Below are 20651 nucleotides of genomic sequence, written 5' to 3'. Positions count from 1 at the left end.
TATTGGCACTATAAATCTTTTTCTGTTGATTTTACTGCTTTCGTAATACATTTACATCTGAGTGATATTCTTCTTTTCTAAGATTAATGATTCAGAAAAATTTATTGTTAACAACTTATTACACTTTCTACTAAGAAGTTTACAAGTAGAACACGTATATTTGAAAATAATTTAATATATTTTCTTCTGTGTACAGGTCAAAGTACATTCGAAGTGTCATTTTAATTTTATACCTCTTAATGAAAGTGTACACCCACTCAGATACAAAATAATCTCAAGCCATGAGTATTTAACATATGTATTGTAGTGTTCCAAACAAGACAAGTGCCACAAACTACATATTCTGCAACATGTTGTATGTATACTATACTTAAAAGTCTTCAGCAACATGACAAACAGAATCTGCATTTACTCCAATTACAAAACAAAACAAATATAATGACAAGTTATGGCTTCCATTTGTCCACTTTATGCTTCCTTTCTTTTGATGATCAGAGGACCAACGTTGTCCCCAGTTTCTTCATTGTGCTTTGTGTGAGAGCCATCGCACAGTGGAAACTGAAAAAGAAAAAGGGAGGTTGAATAATTAAGCCTGAAATGCACCCATTTTAGCTTGTTTTTCCTTCTTTATGCCTGTAATACTTAACACTGTAAAACACAACTTTACGTGGGAAATAACTTAAGTGATACCACAAGAATCTTTCAGTAATGTCACTTGAACTTTGATTAGGCATGTTTAAGGTTTGTTGCCATCACCTGCAAATGTATGACATACAGCAGGCAACATGAGGCATTTCAGCCCATCATGAACACTGGAATCCCCATCTCAAGTTCTCTGCCAAGGCAGCTGAACCATAGTGGCCTCAAATTTCCCCCCACCAAGTATTCTCTCCTTTCTCCCTGCTTCCCAATACATGTTGCAACAACTCAATCCTCTACTTCAACCATAAAAAAATCTTACAGGTTAGACAGAGGCAGGTCTATGCCGTCTCTGTGGCAAGCCCAGGGATGCCACCTAGAAGCGTGACCTGCCTACCTGCTCCCAGGATGTATGCACCAAAACCCCAGAATTTAGGCAGCAGAGCTATCTGAGGGCAGCCCTGAGCCTACCTTAAGCAGGACATTGCAGAGAACAGCTTTGGATACACCCTTTGGGTGCCTCTCAGCCAGGTACACTGCTGAAGTTCTCAACATTAGTGTGATCAGAGTGAAAGCAAACATGTATGCAGGGCACACTTTGTGGCAATGCTCCCAGGCTTATCAGTGAGATAGTGTTCTGTGACATCAGTGAGATATCACAGAACAGGAGTAGGCAACTGCCAGCACAGGTGCCAGGGTTTGTCACTCAAAGGCATTTTGTTTGGCACATGCCCCTTGGGGAGGACAGTGGGAAAGGGGCTGGGGCTGCACTGCCACAACACGGTTCAGACCCCTCAGCTCCCCCACCATCCGCCCTGGCACACCAACATTTTACAAGTCAAGGTTGCAAGCGTTTTGGGCACTCTGTCCGAAAACATTGCTGATGCCTGCCCTAGAAGCATTCGGACAAGTCCTTCTCTACATCCTCTCTCTATTAAGGATGAACACAAAATAAAAGACCAGGTCTACATAAGAACAAGGCTCACCAGTATAAAACTATACGGACAAACCCTCTTGGGGTGGAAACAGGTTACACCAGCTCAGAGGCCTAAATGAAGTATTCTAGTACTAGTTTAACTTTTACGAAATTATGCTCTACCATGCATTCCTGAGCAAAAGTATTAAGACTTTCTGTACAGAAGTGGGGATTTAAAAGCCATTCCCTTTTTCTGTAAAGGGCACTAGAACAGTCTTTGAACAGAACAAACCAACAGTAACTCCCTGAGCTAGGAACAGTAGATTGGCTCTTATGCTACTCCCAATAGCTCTCTTCCTGTGTGTGCTGGAGATAATACTTAAATGTCAACAGTGAGACTATGCCAGACCCAACTGCTCTGGGATGTCTTCAATACCCAGATGTAATTGATGATCAACACTAAGGTTTGGGTAGCAAGGAACTGCACAAAGCTATTCCCTAATCTGCCTACTTGTCTTCATCCAACAGTATTCCGTTAGCTGCTAGTATTTCTGGCGTTATTAACTGTGGTTCTTAGTGCTGCTGTAAGCAGACCATCCAACTCTTTCCCACCGAGTTTTGAGAAACTCTGCCTTCCTGGATAACCTGGACAGCATTCTGGAAAAGTAGTGGAGAACCATAAATGTTGAAGAACCAATATTATGAATGGTTGAGCTGGTTTTCAAAGCAGGCATGTAACTTATCTGACTATAACCACTACTTGAATTTTAAAACAAAAATTCCTGTTGGGCCACCCCATTCAGATGTAATCCACACTGGACTTGGGCAAAGACTATTCATTATCGACAGCAACAAACATTAGCCCTAATAGCAAAAGGGACAGCCTGAGTTAACCTTGCAATGAAAACAAGTCCTACCTGATGGAGGTCTGACAAATCCTGCCTTCTCTCCCTTGATCGCTAAGACTTTCTACCTCAGCAACACTCCTGAACCACTGAAGGATCACACACCCTTAAAACTGAATCATGTTTCTATTTACAGACCACACTTAGAAATAGCAGAAGCCATCAAGGCAAGGAACTTGTTTAACTGAAACCTTAAAAACTAGCTTTTTTTTGTCTTTCCCCTTTGGGGAGCAATTAAGTTTTATTACCCAAACCCCATCCAAGTAACTTCCCACAGAACTCAATTAAAATCATTTCTTTATTACCAGGTTTAGGAAGTGTTATATAGTATTAGAGGTTCAAAATAAGGAGGAATACTTTAAAAGTTGGTAGACAGTTGCTGAAAGATAGATAGTTACTAAATGACAAATGTTGGTACAAATAAGGGCAGAAGTGTTCACATAAAGGAAAGCATTTTAATTCTTGTAGAACATGAGTGTGGCAGTGTGGGCTTTATCACAAAAGCAGTCATTATGTTCTAGTGGCTGCATGCTTTAGTTTACTACTTGTCAAAACTTAAAAGCTAACAGGGGTGCTGAAGTGCTGATAAAACATTGGTCTCCGCTGTTTCTAGACACTATCTTTAAAAACTCCCCTTCCGTGCCCCACCAGGTTCCATGAGAGTGGATGGTTACCAGCTACATAATATTTCACTGAACATATTTCAATGAAATGCAAACCTTAGAGAACCCATTCAAATTACAAGCCATCACAGCTGGTACATGCCATAGTTTGCACTCCACAGATAATATAAACTATAGAAGGATAAGCAAACGTTTAGGTGATAGACAAAGTGTAACATGGTTGACAGGGATCAGGGTTGTTTATCTTGTGTCACCTGACCCACCAAAAGGTGCATATTCAAATACACTATAACTCTTTGAGTGTAACCTCTTGTCTAATGTCACTGCAGCACACAACAAAAACAAAAGTAATTCTTATTAGAAGACCTCATTTTTCTACAAATACTTAAAACTTGCTGTCCTGCAATATCTGAAAACACAGCTTCTTATACCTATGTAAGGTAAAAAAAAAAAGACACAAACTTCAACATCTTATCCAACTTTAGTTAAGAATAAGTTATGCTAACATTAGTTTTTTAGGTCCTCGCTTAAAATAAAATGAGAAAAACTGGATGATGCTGAAGGTTAACACCATCTGTCCTTATTAAAAATGCAAATGTGCACAGCCAGATGGGCAGTCTACTAAAATGTAGTCATCCTCAATTTTTGTATAAAAGTATCTCATGCACGATATAGGGATGCAGTGGGTTCTGGATTATTTTGTTAAATCAACAGGGACTCTGCACCAAAGGCCACTATTGGGTAAGTTTTTTTGGAATGCAGAACAAAGCTTCCAATAGTATCAGATTCCACTGACAAATAAAGGTCAAATAGAGCTATATGAATGAATACTCTGAACTAAGTTACATTTAGGATTTATTCTCAATCAAGTTCTCTTAACTTGTTCTTGTGAAACATACTGGTATGTAGTTTTCATATAAGCATACAGTGTTCAAACAAATCTTAACCATGTCCTTTGTAAAAAAACATGTTATTTCACTATTTAAGAAAACTATAGAAGATATCTGTATTTCGTAGAACTGTTTGAACACCATCACTGAGGATTTAGCCAGTGGTTCTCAATCTTTTTAGGCACCCCCATTTTTTATTATTAGATTAGAGCAATTCTTCTGATGCCAAGAACTCAGAAAGACCACACCACAACAGGTGAGAATACTTTTAACATGATGGATTCCCATCATCTTGTGAACGATGTTTGCACACCTAGCAGTGTTAACACTGCATGGTACCCCGTGGCATCCGTGAAAGGGTCAAGGCACCCCAGGGGAATTTGCATGACTGGGTGAGAATCACTGGTTTAGCCACTATATAGAAGTTTTTAGCTGGATTTAGCAAGTTCTTACTGCTGGCATATTTAGCATCTTTAGATATACTTCATCTGCATGCAACTATATCTGTATTTGATCAGTGACTGAGTGGAAAAGTAAACATTGTACATCATTTAAAATCTTAACTGTAAGCAGGTCATATCGTGTCATGCATGCACTGCAATACAGTTTTACAGACTTTGTTGTATGTGCAAAATGAAGGTGTGGCAAAATTTTCAATGAGTTGCTCATTAACTACAAGATAAAATTCCTTAAAAATAAGGAAGTAGCCAAACTAATGTTTCCTGCATAGTCAAATGCAATAAAGCCATATCCATAAAGAGTGGGAACAGAGCAAAACCTACAGCCACTGTAGAGAATTGCATCCTTTTATCTGAAAAATCTCCTTTCAAAACTAGAAGAGACTATTTAAGGACAATAGATCAAAACAGAACAGCAAAAAAATGGAAACTACAGTCTATGAAGGAGTACACTGTGAAAGAACATCTAATTGTTTGTTAAATATGCATTCACTGAGCTCTTTATTTATAAAGCCTCTTTATTGAGCCCCCAACTAGCACAGGGGTGGCTAACCTGCAGCACAAGCAACATTCCAACCTGTCACACACAGGATGCCAGAGAGGACACAGCATAGAAGTATATACGGCAGACAGCAGAAAGCAAAACAGCTGACTGGGCAGTGGAAAAGGATCAGAACAGCATTTGGGGAGGGTGCGGAGTTAACTTGTGGCCAACTGCCAAAGTCTGGCACTACTGAACTAACATGCTGAATCATTCTTTTAATGCAACAGTGTTCAGTCTTCTGGTCCTGCATGCTAGATGAGTGGTGTGGGTCTGGTCTGTGGGTCAAATCCAACACAGGAACAGTGTGTGCAGTTGGTCCACTGGTACAATCCAGTGTGCTGGCCCCATTCTGCATGCCAAACCAATCTCATGCATGGTCCAACCCTATGTACCAGATGTAGTCACACATGGCACAGTCTAGCAGGCAGGGCCATGTCATCCAGCCCACAGGGCTCCCCATGTGTTAAGAAATTTGGCAGCAGCTGAATTGCAATGAATGCTACCACCATCCCTTATGTATTCAGCAACTCTGCATTTCAAAATGGCGTTCAACAAGCTTTAGTTAAAGCGCCCCCGCCACCATTTTGAAACACGGCACACTGAATACACGAGATACTGTGGATGTTATAACTAGAGCAACTCTGGAGAGCTGCTCTAATTAAAAACACTCCCCACCAACCCTAGAATACATGTAAAAAGGCCCTGAGTATGTTTACCTGGGTCAGAGGCCCTTAGAGGTGTCAAGCTTCAAACAATCACTAATTACAATTTCAAAAGAAAAAAAGACACCCAGACTTATCTACTGGGCTTCAAATGAGAAGGAAGTCTCATACTGAGGAAATCATTTTCCCTCTTGAATAAAGATTCTAAGGGAAATTTGAACAGGGCAGGGGTGGTCCAACCTTTTTGCATGTGGGGCTGGATCACAAACTTTTTATCACCCAGTGGGCCGGTGAGCCATATTCAAAGACGTCATAGGAAGTGGTATATCAGGAAGTGATGTCACGTGACCTTTGACACCAATGACGTTGCAGGGGTTGACATGGTGCTGGTTGACATGGCATGCATGCCCGGGTTGACATGGTGCTGCAGGAGCCGCTTGGCTACAACTGGGTCGACCTGGTGCTGGAGAAGCCGTGAGGCCAGGCCAGGGTTAACCTGGGTCCTGCCCGGCCTGCCGGTGCCATGCCCAGATTGACATGGTGCTACAGGACCCGCCTGGGCAGAACCAGGTCAGCACCGGCCAGGAAAAGCAGCACGCAGCTGAAGCCGGCTTCCCACGTGCTGCTGGGGACGGGAGGAGGCCGGCCAGGTCTGCACTGGCCAGCCGAAGCAGCGGTGGAGCCGTGTGCCACTTGGGACTGACCGGTGCAGGCTCGTCCCGTCCTGAGCAGCACACAGCTCTGCTGCCGCTTCAGACCCGGCCAGGCTCCTTCGCAGCGCCTGGGCCTGAAGAGAGCCGCAGAGCCCAGGGGAGCAGGCGCCGCCTTGCTGTGGGGCAGGGCAGGACAGGGCAGCGGGGCTGACTTGAAGCGGGCAGGTGAGGCGGCAGGCACGGGCCGGCAGTGCCAGCGGCTGCTGTTTGGCCTCCTACGCAGGGCCGCTGCCCCGGGCCCCATGGGGGGGGGGGGGTAAGCAGCTTCCGTCCCCCCGCTGCCGGCTGTGGGCCACGGGCCGGCTCTGCCCGCCTTGCAAAACTCCATGGAATTTGATTTTTATGCCACAAGCAACCTGCAAAAATTGGTAACTCTAACCACAATTTAAGTAGACCTCTAATATTGTTTTCCCTGTGTACTGCATCTGTGAAGTGGTAAGAGTTCTTAGCTTTGCAATGCTCCACAATTTTTAGCTCCAAACTGGAAAGATCTTAATATTTCAGTTCTTAGAATCAATATTTAGATTAAAAACAAAACAAAAAAACCCCTTTACTTCTTCATTCAGACTCCAGAGTACCAATGCAGTCTGTTTAACTATCCTTCAGACATGCACTACTAAACAATACGATACCATGTTTAACACTGACTTCTGGCAAGTATGATAACCCAATTTTATAAGCTTCAGCACAAAAATTGTACCTGCAGTGCCAAAATTCACAACCAAGGCTTACTGCCTTAATGAGTCACATCACAAGCCCCAGACATTTAAATTAGGCCAGACAAGTTTGGAGCATAAATGGTGTTCACAAGCCACTAAGTAGAATCACAGATTGGGAGATTCTGGTTTGAAATTTAAGCCAAGTTTGATGGCACGGTTTCATTGCCTTTTTGGTATTTGTTTACAATAATCTACATAATGCATCTGAGCCTTTGGCACTCAAGTTTAAAATGTTGCCTTTCAAAAAATAAGCTAAGAGCTTGTAAAAAGAGGGAGACATTTTAGATCATTTCAGGTACCACTGGAAGAGATCCATACTTCCATTCAGTAGTAGTGTGGAAGGTTGCTGTGCAAGGCAAGAACAGTTACAGAAGAATTTTGATAGAGAGTGAAGGTCATTAGGGTGGTACATGCACAATTCTACATCAATAAACATAGTAACTTTGAGCTTGTTCCCATTTCAAATGCTAAAAGCAACAGCTCACAATTCAAAAGCTATTTGGACTACAGACTTTTCTGCATAATGAGACTTATTCTTTGACATTAGGGATGCCGTCAAAGAAAAAGTGAGTGTAGGATTCTTGTGCTACCAGCATAACAATTGTTCTACCAGCTGTGATAGGGATCATTTAAAGTACTCTGTAAAACCCATAACCTTCACTCTCTTTACAAATTATTAGCAAGTCTTCCCACATCCCTTCCAGCCCTATCTTTCTATGAATCTATGTCACCTTACAACTTCATGTAGACTATATTCCACAATAGTATGGATTATGAAACAAATGAGTACAATGCAGCAATTATGTTTTCCAGGTTATAGAAGTCTTTTTAAAATGCAAAATATAACCAAGATTTATTAAAAGGATACTTGCAAAATTGGCAGATTCAAAACATATACTTTTCTTCTCTCACCTTCTTAGATCTCCAACAACGACAGTAGACAGCTTTATCTCCCAGGTCTTCCATGTCAAATGCATGGACTACCTTGGGGTTATCTTTCTGGATATGGAGATTTACCATTGCCTTGCAGCATTTGTCTTTAGAGAGAAATTTCTTGTAAGCAAGGTATCCAACAGCAGCTGCTCCAGCAGCTAGAGAGACGGCAGCAATCCATTCAACTAGAGAAAAAGGAGAAAAAAAAAAATGTGAAAACCTTTTATGTTTTATTAAATATACTTCTGTTGTTTATTAACTGCACTTCTATTAGACAAGTGTATTAGTGCTTAGGACCTCAGCTACTTTTCAGTATATTTTCCAGTCTTCAATACCTGTCTTCTGACTTCAGCCACTTAGCGCATCCCTTCCCATTTAACAGGGCTTCTCCCTACTCTTCCCTACATGGTCCTTTCATTTAGCCTTTGCTCGTGCAGACATCACCAATGCACAATTTTGTTAATTGTGTCCTACATCAATTAGCTGTTAAGAGACAGCAGGCAACTTCAGCTCCAGTTTCAGTTGTAGAATAGTTCTTTAAAGAGAGTCTTTACAATGAAAAGGCACTTAAAAGCTCTTCAGACAGCATCAACAGTGCAGAAGGCAATTCTCATAAAGTTTGCTCATGAAGTTACTCTTCAACAGATAAACAGATCATTTTGCCAAAGTGATCCTAGGCAGTAAGCCTGATAGTATCAGCTTATATCTAGTCCATACCATTAAAAAAAATTGCGGGGGGGTTGCAAGAAAGCACAATTAAAATCCCAATACCATATCAATAAATGAAATATTGATCATCAGTAGCCCAAACATGCATCTCTCAACCTTTAACCAAAGGAAGTAGGCTGTCACCTATGAAAACATATGCCTCTGAACTTCTATGATGTTGCACTGCCCTGCCTTCAACCTGTAAAAAAGAATTCCATTTGTCTTACCCAGACTGAAGTGCCAAGTTTCTGAAAGATTAAACATGAAGTCTTTCCTTCCTCACTTTAATGTCCAATTGTGATCTTCAAATTTTCACATTCTTCTCCTCTTGCTTTGTATGATTTTTCCTGACTAACCAACTTTTGGTCTTTTCAAATTTTTGTCTTCTCTTTTCCACTTGAAAGACTCTTGAGCTTCTGCAGAACTGCAATAGAGTTCTTTTTGTGTAACACCCACTGCCATTTCTAAACCTGCCCCCACCCCACATGTGCTCAGCACAATTCGAGGAAGAGACCAGTCCTATCCTTCGATAAATGCCTAGTACATAAAAGGCAGTCAAAGCTGCCTCTGCCAATCTATACATTGGATCTGTTCCTGGAAGGCTCCTTCCATGGATTTGGAGTGTTCACATTTGATTGTTTTGATTTTTTTTTTAAGTAGTCTCAGACCAGGCATTGCAACCTTGCATATTTATCATGGTTTAGAAGAGACAGAAAGCACATACTAATATACAGGGAGGTAGGACATGCCACAACATGAATTTAAATACACATCTGCTAATTCTTGGTACTTTTTGCAGGTAATCCACTGACTTGGAGCTGAGCTTTTAGTAGGGGCAATACCAAGACAATACAAACAGATTTTCCCCACCTCATGTCCTATAGCCTTGAAAGTGACACCTCTCTCATAGAACGTAGAATAAATGTACTTAAGTTCATTTCCCCTGAAAGTAAACATTATGACACTGTAATTAGTTAACTCATGCTAGCTCACAAAATGCCAACCTGTAGGTTTAAGTGACAAAATGTTTATAGTACCACAATAGTTACTACAGACTTTCATTATAAGTTTGACTTTCTGAAGGTTTAACGCAGGGGTGGGCAAAATGTGGCCCACCAGGCTATTCTATCCAGCCCACAGGGCCCCTAAAAAAATTCAGAAAATTAACATTAATCTTCCCTGAGCTGCCCGTTATGTGGCCCTCGATGACTTGCCAAAACTCAGTAAGCGGCCCTCTACCCAAAATAATTGACCGCCCCTGGTATAACGGTAAAAGAAAAGAACCTTGTTCATCTGTTTTATAAACAAAGCATAGAAGAATATATTTATACCTTGCAAGTGTCCAGCAATTAAATATCAGATAGACTCTCCCTCCAAAGATGACAAACATTAATAACTTTTATTTTTGCACTTTATGGTATGCAATGCTGCAATGATTAAAATAAAAAAGGAGATTTTATAAAATAAAATCTGTTCATATAGAACAAGTTTTCCAGCTTTAAGCTTCATATTAAGAACTGACAAAATATTATAATCTATTTTCACAGTGGAGAGTAAAGAGCTAAGAGAAGGCGAGAAGTTTTTGGAGAAAAAGGGGATTCTATTTTAACCTGGCAGGACCCTTACCCAAGGTCAACATCCCCAACAGCCTCCTACAATATGAAGGACAGGAAAAAAAAAAATGTTGCAGGCAAATATATTCAGGAGTGGCTAGGCTGCAGAAAACGTATTACCTGGGAGGTGGCCAACTCCCATTCCTATAAATTCGTGGACCACCATGTCTGAGTTCCTAACAGAACTAGGCCTATGGTAGGTCTCCTTTAAAACAGATCTCAGAGAAATCTGGATCTGACAGACACAGAGACAAATTAAAGATCCCCACTTTCCTCTTTGGAGCACAAGGGAAGTAGAAAAAAAAAAACCAAAAAAAACCAAACAAACAAAAAACAGCTGAAGGTCAAAGGCAGTACTGCATCAGTTTCAAGAGACTGTAGAAGTTAAAGGATACTCTGTGTACCTGCTGAATTTTTTCAACTTCAAAATAAAAGGGCCACCTCCCAAATGCAGCTGCTTTCCCCAGGTTCAACTCAGCCAATCAAATAAGGACCAAGCTATAACTCACATTTTTCCTGGCTGTTTGACCAATTCCCAGGTAGTCATTATCTTCTACTTAAGCCAATGGGGAACACAACAAACACAGTAGATATAGCCCCAGGGACACTTCTCTTGGCAAGTAAAGGCAATATGGCAAAATAGAGCTGAACAAGAATTCAACTCTGTTTTGGGACAGGGAAATAAGGAGCTCTCACATAACACTGACTTAAATCTTTCTGAGAGTCACCATTAAAGAAAGATACATCCTGAAAATACCCCTCAAATCAACAGCAGCATCTAGGAACTAAGCTATTAACGCAAATAAACTTGCACGAGGCAAGGGCTTTTTAGGGGCGATATCTTCAGTTGGGCCAATTGCATGGTTGGAATAAAGTTAAACAAACTTTAGAATGCAAGGCATTTCTTCATCGTGCCTTGCATTCTTAAGCTTGTTGAGCTTTATTCCACCCATGTAGTTGGCCCAATTAAAGATATCACCCCTAAAAAGCCTTTGCCTCACAATTCCTAGACCATCATGGCAATAGCATCACTAACAGCACAAAAACCTTGCATCACATTCAGGAACACTCCCATAAAAAAAAAATCAAAACTCCACTGAGATTTTTCAGCTCAGACACTATGGAAGCCATCAAATACCCGATGACAGGAAGAACCTGCAAGTAGGGAGGAGTGATTTTGGTCAGCAAACAGAAAATTTAATCTTTTGTACTTAAAAAAATAACTAAAAGCCAGAATGAATATAAATGTGTGTGTGCATATTATACATGCACATACTGATTCTTAACGTTTATACTACTATGCTCAAAAAAAGTGAATAATTTTAGGGATGCACCAAAGAAGATTTTCTTGGCCAATACCAATGGCCGATTATTAACCAGCCATATCAGCCGATACCAATCCGACAGCCAGTTTACAAGAATGCAGCCCAGCAGCTTGGAGAGCAGCCTCCTGCCAGTAAATCTGTGGTGGGGAGGGAAGGAGCATTTTGGGAAGGGGGAGGCAGATTGAGGCCCCCACAGTGCTGGAAGGAGTGGGGCAGGGGCAGACGCTTCACTGCCTTGGCTGGGCATGCAACCCTGCAAGGTTAGAGAAACCTAACTGTAGGCATTTACTACAGGCCACCAAACCAAGGGGAGGAGCTGGCTCTGGGAGTTCCTTTGAACTGACAGAGGCCATGCGTGCAAGAGAGACTTGGTTGTCATGGGTGATTTCAACTGCCCCACACACACTGGGAGGAACACTTGGCTAGATCACATTGTCCATGCAGTTTCCTGACTGTGATCAAGGAGCTCTTCCTAACCCGGGAAGTGCAAGGGCCAACCAGAGGTAATGTTCTCCTAGACTTGGTCTTGACCAAGGGAGGTGATCTGGGGTATGGCTTGAACACAGAGGGTAACCTGGGCAACAAAGACCATGAAATTATCAGGTTCACCATCCACCTCAAAGTTGACAAATCAACCAGCAGGACTGAAGTCCTAGACTTCAAAAATGCTGACTTCAACAGGCTCAGAGCATTAGTAGGGGAGGCAATGCAGGCCCATGAAGGGAAGGCAAATGGGGTGCACGGAGAGTGAGTGTTGCTCAAGGATACAATCCTCAAAGCACAAAAGAAAACTGTTCCTGCAAAGAGGAAAGGTAAGCAGAAGGGCTGGCAAGCCCTCTTGGCTTAATAGGGACATTGCGGTCCTCTTTGGGGGTGGAAAGAGGTGTACGCACAGCAGAAACTAGGGACAGTCCTCAAGGATGACTACATATTAGTGGCCAGCACTCGTAGAGAAGTGATCAGGAAAGCCAAGGAGGTGACTGAATTTAGGTTAGCCACGGGAGTTGAGGACAATAAGACGTCCTTCTTTAGGTATGTAGGCAGTAGAAGGAAAACAAATGGAAGTGTGGGACCCCTGCTTAACACCTTGGGGCAGCTGGTAAGCAACATTCAGGAAAAAAACTGAACTCCTGAATGCCCACTTTGGTTCTGTACTTCACCAGACCATGGGGAAAGACAAGCAAGATAAGGCTCACAGGGCGCATGCCAGGAATGACAGCCTTCCCACTGTGCATGCTAAGTGAGTGCAATACCAACTAGAAAAGCTAGACATTTATAAGTCAGCAGGACCGGATGGACTTCATCTGAGAGTACTGAAGGAGCTGGCTGAGGTCATCACGGAACTCCTGGCGAAGCTCTTTCAGAATTCGAGGTGCACAGGGGGAATCCCCAAGGATTGGAAGAGGGCCAAGATTGTGCCCATCTTCAAGAAGGGGGAGGAGGACCAGGCAACTATAGGCCAATCAGCCTAACCTTTATCCCAGGGAAAATCCTGGAAGATTTTTTATTTTATATAAATCTGTGCGTGATACGCACGTGGAAGGTAAGATTCTGAAAGGCAGCCAGCATGGCTTTGTTGCGAGTAGGTCTTGACTTACCAATCTCATTTCCTTCTACAACCAGATCTCTCACCACTGGGACACGAGGCAGACGTTATATACCTAGACTGTCAAAAGGCTTTTGATCTAGTATCCCACGACACCCTTGTGGGAAAACTGGAAGATTGTGGGCTCAGCTGCTCGACAATTCAGTGGGTGGGGAAAATGGCTACAGGGTAGGACCCAAAGAGTTCTCATGAATGGATCCATGTCATCCTGCTGCAAAGCAGCCAGTGGTGTCCCTCAGGGGTCTGTGCTTGGACCGGTGCTTTTCAATATCTTTATGAATGATTTGGTTGGGGGAATGAAAAGCTCGCTGGCCAAGTTCGCAGACAACACCAAGTTATGGGGCAGTGTGATCACGTCAGAAGATAGGTTGCAGATACAGGCAGACCTGGACAGGCTCAAGAGTTGGGCAAACTGGAACCAGATGGAGCACCCTTACACTTGAAAGTATTAAACTTCATCTGGGGGCAAACAGCCCTCAACATACATACAGGCTCAGTGGTGACAGCTTGACTTGCACCACAGCCAAAAGGGACTGAGAGGGAATTATTGACCATCACATGAATATGAGCCATCAGTGTGAGGTGGTGGCCAGCAGGGCAAACACCATGCTGGTATGCATCAACCGATGCATCTCATGCAAAACTAAGGAAGTGATGCTCACCGCTGTACTCAGTCCTGGTGAGACTGCAGTTGGAATACTGCGTCCAGTTCTGGGCGCTGCACTTCAATGACATGGAAAAGCTTGAGAGGGTCCAGAAAAGAGCCACCCATATGATCAGGGACTTGCAAGGCAAGCCATATGAGGAAAGGCTGAGGGACCTGGGCCCCTTCAGCTTAAAGAAAAGGTTGAGAGGGGACTTGATAGCAGTTTACCACTATATCAGAGGAGTGCATCAGGAGCTCAGTGAACAACTGTTCACTAGGGCACCCCTGGGGAAGACCAAGACCAATGGATACAAACTCCTGGAAGGCTGCTTCAGGCCTAAGACAAGGAAAAACCCCTTCACAGTCAGGGTGTCCAGACCATGGAGTGAACTCCCTCCAGAGGTGGTGCAGTCACCTACCCTGGAGGTTTTCAAGAGGAGACTAGACAGTCACCTAGCTGAGGTTACTTGATGCCACTTGTCTTCCTGCCTAGAGTTGGGGGGGCTGGACCCAATGATCTGCAAGGTCCCTTCCAGCCCCGAACCATCTATCAATCTGCCCCCACTATGCCCCTTCCCTCCCCCACACCCCTTCCCCACCAGACTTACTGGCTTGGCACTGCTCTCCACGCTGCATTCCTGGCCACATGCATACTGCAACTGTGCACATGCCTGTAGTATTTAATGGTGACATTATTAGCTACACGGACCAAAAAAAGCCAGTTGCTGATAATGTTCATTGGCACCAATAAAAGGAAAATCTGCTATGTCACCAACATATCGGTACACCTCTAAATAACTTATTCATCTCTGTCAACAAATTCACTTGTGATTTATGCTGAGGTGCATGTATTCAAAATGCAGTCCCCGCTGCTTCCAATGAGCTCATTGGGCTAACAGCACTATACACACTATGCAAGGTAGGCAGTCAAAGTATGTTCCCATCAAGTGACTGGTAAGAACAGCTGTGTCTGCAGGAAACCAGTCATGCTTAGTCATCCTCTATAACTTAAATTTTTCAGCAGGTCAAATTTCTTCAGAAGGCTATTCCTGCAACGACCGCTACTTGGGGTTGCACTATTTAGCGTCTAAACATGTAAAGAGATAGTCATTTGTAGATAACCTTCATAAATCTCAGTGGAGCTTCTGACTCCACAGACATTAAAATTATGGAAGAAGCTGGCAAAAACATCAATGGATAAAGCCGTCTTACAATAAATTGTTACTTACTATTCAAATGCAGCATCTAGACTGTGTTATGGGATAGGCGTTGCCCTGTCCAACAGTTAACAACTAAGACAGGAGTACGACAAGGACGTCTGCGTGCTCTGCTACTTTTTAATTTATTCTTGAATGATCTAAAATAGATGCCAACAGTGAATCAATCCCATGCATGCATCATTTTGCATTTGAACCACCCTAGCCCTGTCCTGTTTTATGCAGATGATGCATTAATAGCGTCACAATCCCATATAGGTCTCCAAGGGTTACTAGATGCTTTCGAGTAGCATGGCACCTCAAACAGCTTGGAAATCCACACAGCTAAAACCAAGGTATTGGTCTTTGGGAATGAAGGGAGGAAATAAGTATGGTTTTTACAGCAAAGAAACTAGAGGTGTCTTATTTCAAATACTTTGGAATTTACTTTGACAAAAAATGTGAGCTAGAATAAGTACGCTGAACATGTAAATACTAGAGCAAAACAAGCCCTGGGTGGAGTTTTATTTTTTTTTAGGAAAAAAACAAAAACACCCCACAGTTCTGGAACCATTAAGGCTACTTGCAGACATTAAAAACACATAACAAAAATGGCATTTTACATAAACGCCACACATTCTTGTGCTGAGCCCAGCACATATCCAGGAGAGGCAGTGTGTTAGTTGGACCCAGCTCGTCCAGCACCCAGTCTATACAGATGTTTCGGTGGGGCTTTTTTGGCACTTTTATCTAATAGTTAATTGACTTAGCTTTAGATAAAAAGCACCAAAAAGCCCTTCTGAACCACCCTATCTATACAGATGCTGCAGAGCTGGGTTGAAGTAACATGCTGCTTCCTGCAGTAAAGCACCAGGCATTTTCATTTTATTTTTTAAATGTCTGCAAGCAGCCTAAAGGTCTAAGTCTACGGTAAAGTCCATTTTATTGTATGGAGCATTCATGAGAAGAATGATTAACCTAAATCATTTGTCATCTTGTTTTTTTGAGGAAATGAGAAGAAAATGGGTCTCCATTAAAGGGAAAATTTAAATACTGGGCTAATGAAGCAAAAACAATATGGCTGTTTCCTAACACTTTGGAGCCTTTCCTATACTCCTTAGCTATATCTGCATTACTTGCACAAAGAATAAAAACCAAAAATCAAGCAGATCCTCATGGTTTGTTTTACGTTGACTACTTTGTTCATTTTTGCTTTCATATCATCATACACTATGTTGTGTTGATTTTGTTTAAATTGATAGAAGGTATAATCTTACTGTATGGGTTTTTTTTAAGTTATAAATTATACAAAATGTTGTTTTATTATGTCTAGCTGTTATTGCTCATTGTATTGTATTGCTTTGGGAAAAAGCTGTAAATAAACTACTACTGCTGCCAATTTTCTTCCCAGCTATTTCTGCTGATGCAGTTATAAACACAAACTTGTTGCACAGCACTGATAGTGATTGAAGTAGCATCTAAACAAGATGCAAGCAGCTGACTGATTTATCGATTGAATTGACTAACACTGTGAACAGTAAGGTAATTGTTCTGTAGTGAAGTGTAATGAGGTCCAAACAGCTGAATACGCTTGGTATGCTTAACACAGCACAAGTGATACCTTTTTCAGTAGTGTAAAAGCATAGGCAACCACCAGCTAAGGTGCCAGAGCATAACATGCAAAGGCATTTTGCTTAGCACGCATGCCTCAGGCAGACCATGGGGAAGGGGCTAGGGCTGCGCTGCCACAAGGATCAGGCCACTTGCAGCTCCCCAACTGTCCACCCCTGCTACACCAACATGTTATAAGTCAAGATTAAGGGTATTTTTGGCACCCTGCCCAAGAATATTGCCAACCCCTGATCTATAGAGATGGCAGCCAGTAGGAGGTATACATGAAAACTGCATTATAAAAATGCAATGAACAAATTACTTTATAAAGTGTTTGATACAGAAATAAGCAAGTTCATCAAAACAGAATTTCTATTTAAATGCTAAACAAAAGGAAGTTGTTATTTGTAATTAGCGACCTGACCCGACGGTTTCTAGACTTTGGACACTGCAAGATTACAGAAGTCCTCTCTTACACCTTGTTTATATTCATAGATTAAAAGAAAAAGGCAGCTTTTCCATTTTCTCAGTTCCAAGCCTATTTCTCAAGTAGTCAAATGCACAAGGAAGTATTCACTTTGCACCTTCAGAAAAGGTCACAGCTGTGAGAACCATATAAATGAACCTAGTGCCAGATGCTTAGCTAGCAAGCTCTACCAGTTCAGTGGCTGGAGAAAGAATTTGACAGCAAATATACTAATATTCCTACTTTTAATCTTTAGATGGGTTGTGTCAAATTCTAGACTTAGTGTAGGTTCTCAATTTCAAAGTAGGTCTTTGTATCCAATCCTGACATGAGGAACTTGAAACAAATAAGTTACTTTCATATTGCAGGTAAAGGACATTTTCTGTAGTGGACACTGGATGATAGTCACAGCCAGTAAGAAAAACAAAAGAAGGCTAAGAGAAAAAATAATAATAAGGAAAGAGAACAGCAACAAAAACGGATGTGAACTGTGGACCGAAGAAAGTGTAGCAAAGTAGTAAGTGCGAAATAGAAGTGAAAGAGCAATTTGGTAATAAAAACATGAATTCTCATGACAAAAGGAACAAGTTTATTCATCACGCTACCACCAACAGAATGCATGTCAAGGTTTCCCATTCAGAATGCAAGAAGTTCAGTCATCGTGTTTTCCCTCCCCTCCAGTCTCAGGCTGAAAACATCAGTGGGTTTCTAGGATGGGTCTTCAAGGCTAGATCTAGAAGATCTATCCAAGCTTTACAGAAGACTTATTTGCATGAACTGTGACACCCCCTGTCATCTGGTATGAGCTCCTTTAAATAGGTTATGGCACAAGAACAATTCGTTTTATACCCCATCTTCTACAATTCAACAGAACACTATTTGGCAGTACAGTAAAGTGTTACCAAACATTTTAACATAGATTTAAAACTGGACAATCAGTGGACTGTTCAACATGCTTAACCTGGTACCTGCCATCTCAGTTTCCTCACGTACTCCACCAAGATCAATTGACTGCATCCCAGACAACTGTGCAGCCCAAGGTAACTGCCACAGCTGAACTCTAGAGTGAAAGCAGTAGTCAGTGAAGCAAATAAACCATTTTTTCTGTACCACAGTATTTACAAGAAACATGAGGCAGTGGCCAGTTTTAATCTGCAGTTTTAGACTGACTGCAATAACAACACAATAAATAAAAGCACTAAGTGAAGATCAGACATGTTCGGCAACCAAAAAAATAAGTAAGCGACTAAACTGTGGTCCAGACCACACTACCTGTTACCATATACCTTGTAGGAGCAAGAAGACAGAGAGAGAGGAAGCTCAGAACAGAAGCCAGACCACTAAACATCCTTGTAACTTGTCCTCTTGAAGACTGGCCTTTCATCATTTAAGAGCTCTCACATACCAGTAAGCAGTGACCCTGGAACAGTAACAGCTATGCGCAAAGAGGGTCTCCAAAGAAAAAAATAAGTCTTCACTGGCAGACATCTTTGACTTACATATCCAAGTAAATATCCAATTAGCCAGAGGCGAAGCGGAAGAAAACACCTAGCTTCTTCTACCCAGCTGATGGATAAAAACAGAGATGCTAGGCTTTTTCATCAAGGTGCTGTCCACAGACCCTGCTAAGCCCATTTCTCCCTAGACAAAATCCAACCATCAAGTCTTTTCCTTCTCCCTGCCTATGCCTCAGAAGCAGACCTCCCCCACCCAAGGCATTTCCTTTTTGCCATTATCCTCCCAGTGACTTCCCCATCTCAAAGAAAGTTACTGAGGCATCATAATAATCCTAATATCATTGGAGGCATGAGAATGCTCCGCTTTTACCAGACACACCAGATGGACCTCAGCAATCCTTGACACCCCTACCTTTTTATGGGACTTTCACTGCTCTTCTATGTTACTTTCCAGGCAGCCCCTTTACTCTTGTAGCAGCTACCAAACAATTTGTTTTCTCTTTTTTCCAACCTCATTTTATGCAAATTAAGGATTGGGGCCCCATTTCTCTTGTTCCCCAGAGTATGAGCTTCAGTGAGCAGCTCAGAAGCTTGTTCTGACACTCCCCTTCTATTTTGGAAAACAGAATTGGAGGGGGGAGAGAAATCAAAAAAGAAAAGGAGTTATTAAACCCTCATATACAGAAGTATGTGGGGGAGGGCATTTTCTGTTTTGGAAAAAAAGAAAGAAAGAAATTTATTCCTAATCAAACAAAAAGGTCACCTTTGAAATTCGCTGACAGTTCATCCCTGAACCAGATAGAGAAATGCCGGCCCCCTCCAATACTGGGGTACCTTTATGCTTCAAGTATAATGCAAGCAGACAACACACAGTGTTACAGCAAGTTGTTCTCCATACATTTAAAGGTGAAAAAGCCTATCCAAGAAAAGACTCTGCAATGGGGAACTGCTGCCTGATTCCAGCTGTGATGGGACTTTCGAGTTTAACAAAAGACCAACCTAACAAGTGAGACTTAAAGCTCTTCTTTTAAGAGCATCACGTGGGTGATTTTTGGCAATTATACAAGCAATGCAATTCACCTTTCCTAGTGAGAGTAGCTCACCAAATGCCCCTCCTCCACAACATTAACATCCTGATTAACAACAAGGTTATCAACTTGGCCATAACCGCACCAGGGCACATGACTACAATATCATACACAGGAGCCTGCCCTTTTCCCTCAGCAGGGGGCAAAGGAAAGGAACCAGTTTCCAGAAATAGTTTAATTCATTGTCATGAGTTGAAAAGCACGTGAGTGCCACGCTTGCTCAGGCAGGAAGGCCACTTTTGCAAGTCACTTTAAAGAAACAAAGGTGCATTACTGAAAAGGAAAGAGAGGTCGTTAGTTCGCTACGCAATTCTCCCGTCTCGTTCCCATCCAGGGGCTTTTAAACGCAACGCAGCAGCCCCGGCGCTTCCCTCGGGCCGCTCATCCCGCTTCAGTCTCCTGCACAACCCGGCGCTCAGGAGCTCGCAGGGGCTCCGGCTGCGCCAAGCCGGCGGCTCCCGCCGCCCGCAAGAGAGCCCGCTCCCCAGGCCCCGGGCGCGACGCGCATCCAGTGTCCGGCCGCGCCGGGAAGGTCACGGCGGAACAAGGCGAGGCGGGGCGGGGCTTCCCCGAGCCGGCGCCCTGCGCTTGCTCACTCAGGACGCTGCAGCTCGCGGCGCGGCGCGGCGCGGCCCGGCTGCACCTACCCCGCACGGCCGAGTTGCCGCTCAGTCCCATAGCTGCTTCGCCCGCCTGTTTGGAGGACACCAGAGCTGCTCAGCAACAGGCGCGCACGCGCGGGACCCAAAGACACTCTGGGGGGCGTGGCCGCGCCGCTCTTAAAGGGGCCGCGCGGCGCTGCCGCCTGCGCTGACACGTCCCTGGCGCGACCTCGATGACAAGCTCCCGGCAGCTGCCTCCTCGGGTTCCTCGCCTCGTGGAGGCGTTTGGCCCTCGGGAGCTTCCGTCACGGGCCCCGCAAAGGTCGGGCAG

At 43.0% G+C, this 20651-nt stretch overlaps 1 protein-coding gene across 3 annotated transcripts; it reads right to left on the bottom strand.

Annotated features, from left to right (window-relative positions):
- Positions 1–155: 155 nt before the first annotated feature.
- On the bottom strand, positions 156–20456 carry CISD1 (CDGSH iron sulfur domain 1). Of its 3 annotated transcripts, none has more exons than XM_059729930.1 (4): positions 20366–20444; positions 15130–15257; positions 7982–8187; positions 156–558 (listed from the first exon to the last, which is right to left on the bottom strand). In XM_059729930.1, the coding sequence occupies exons 2-4, from the start codon at positions 15143–15145 to the stop codon at positions 469–471; spliced, it is 312 nt and encodes a 103-aa protein (XP_059585913.1). In that variant the 5' UTR covers positions 15146–15257; positions 20366–20444; the 3' UTR covers positions 156–468. The 3 variants fall into 3 exon arrangements, with proteins under 3 accessions (XP_059585913.1, XP_019339848.1, XP_019339847.1); XM_019484303.2 differs by lacking the exon at positions 20366–20444 and adding an exon at positions 19993–20188; XM_019484302.2 differs by lacking the exon at positions 15130–15257 and having other exon boundaries at positions 20366–20456.
- Positions 20457–20651: the final 195 nt, after the last annotated feature.

The sequence above is a fragment of the Alligator mississippiensis genome, chromosome 6, assembly GCF_030867095.1.
Source record: "Alligator mississippiensis isolate rAllMis1 chromosome 6, rAllMis1, whole genome shotgun sequence".
In the NCBI taxonomy this organism is placed as follows: domain Eukaryota; kingdom Metazoa; phylum Chordata; order Crocodylia; family Alligatoridae; genus Alligator; species Alligator mississippiensis.
The sequence above is the reverse complement of the archived record's forward strand: the minus strand, read 5'-3'. Positions and strand labels throughout refer to the sequence as shown.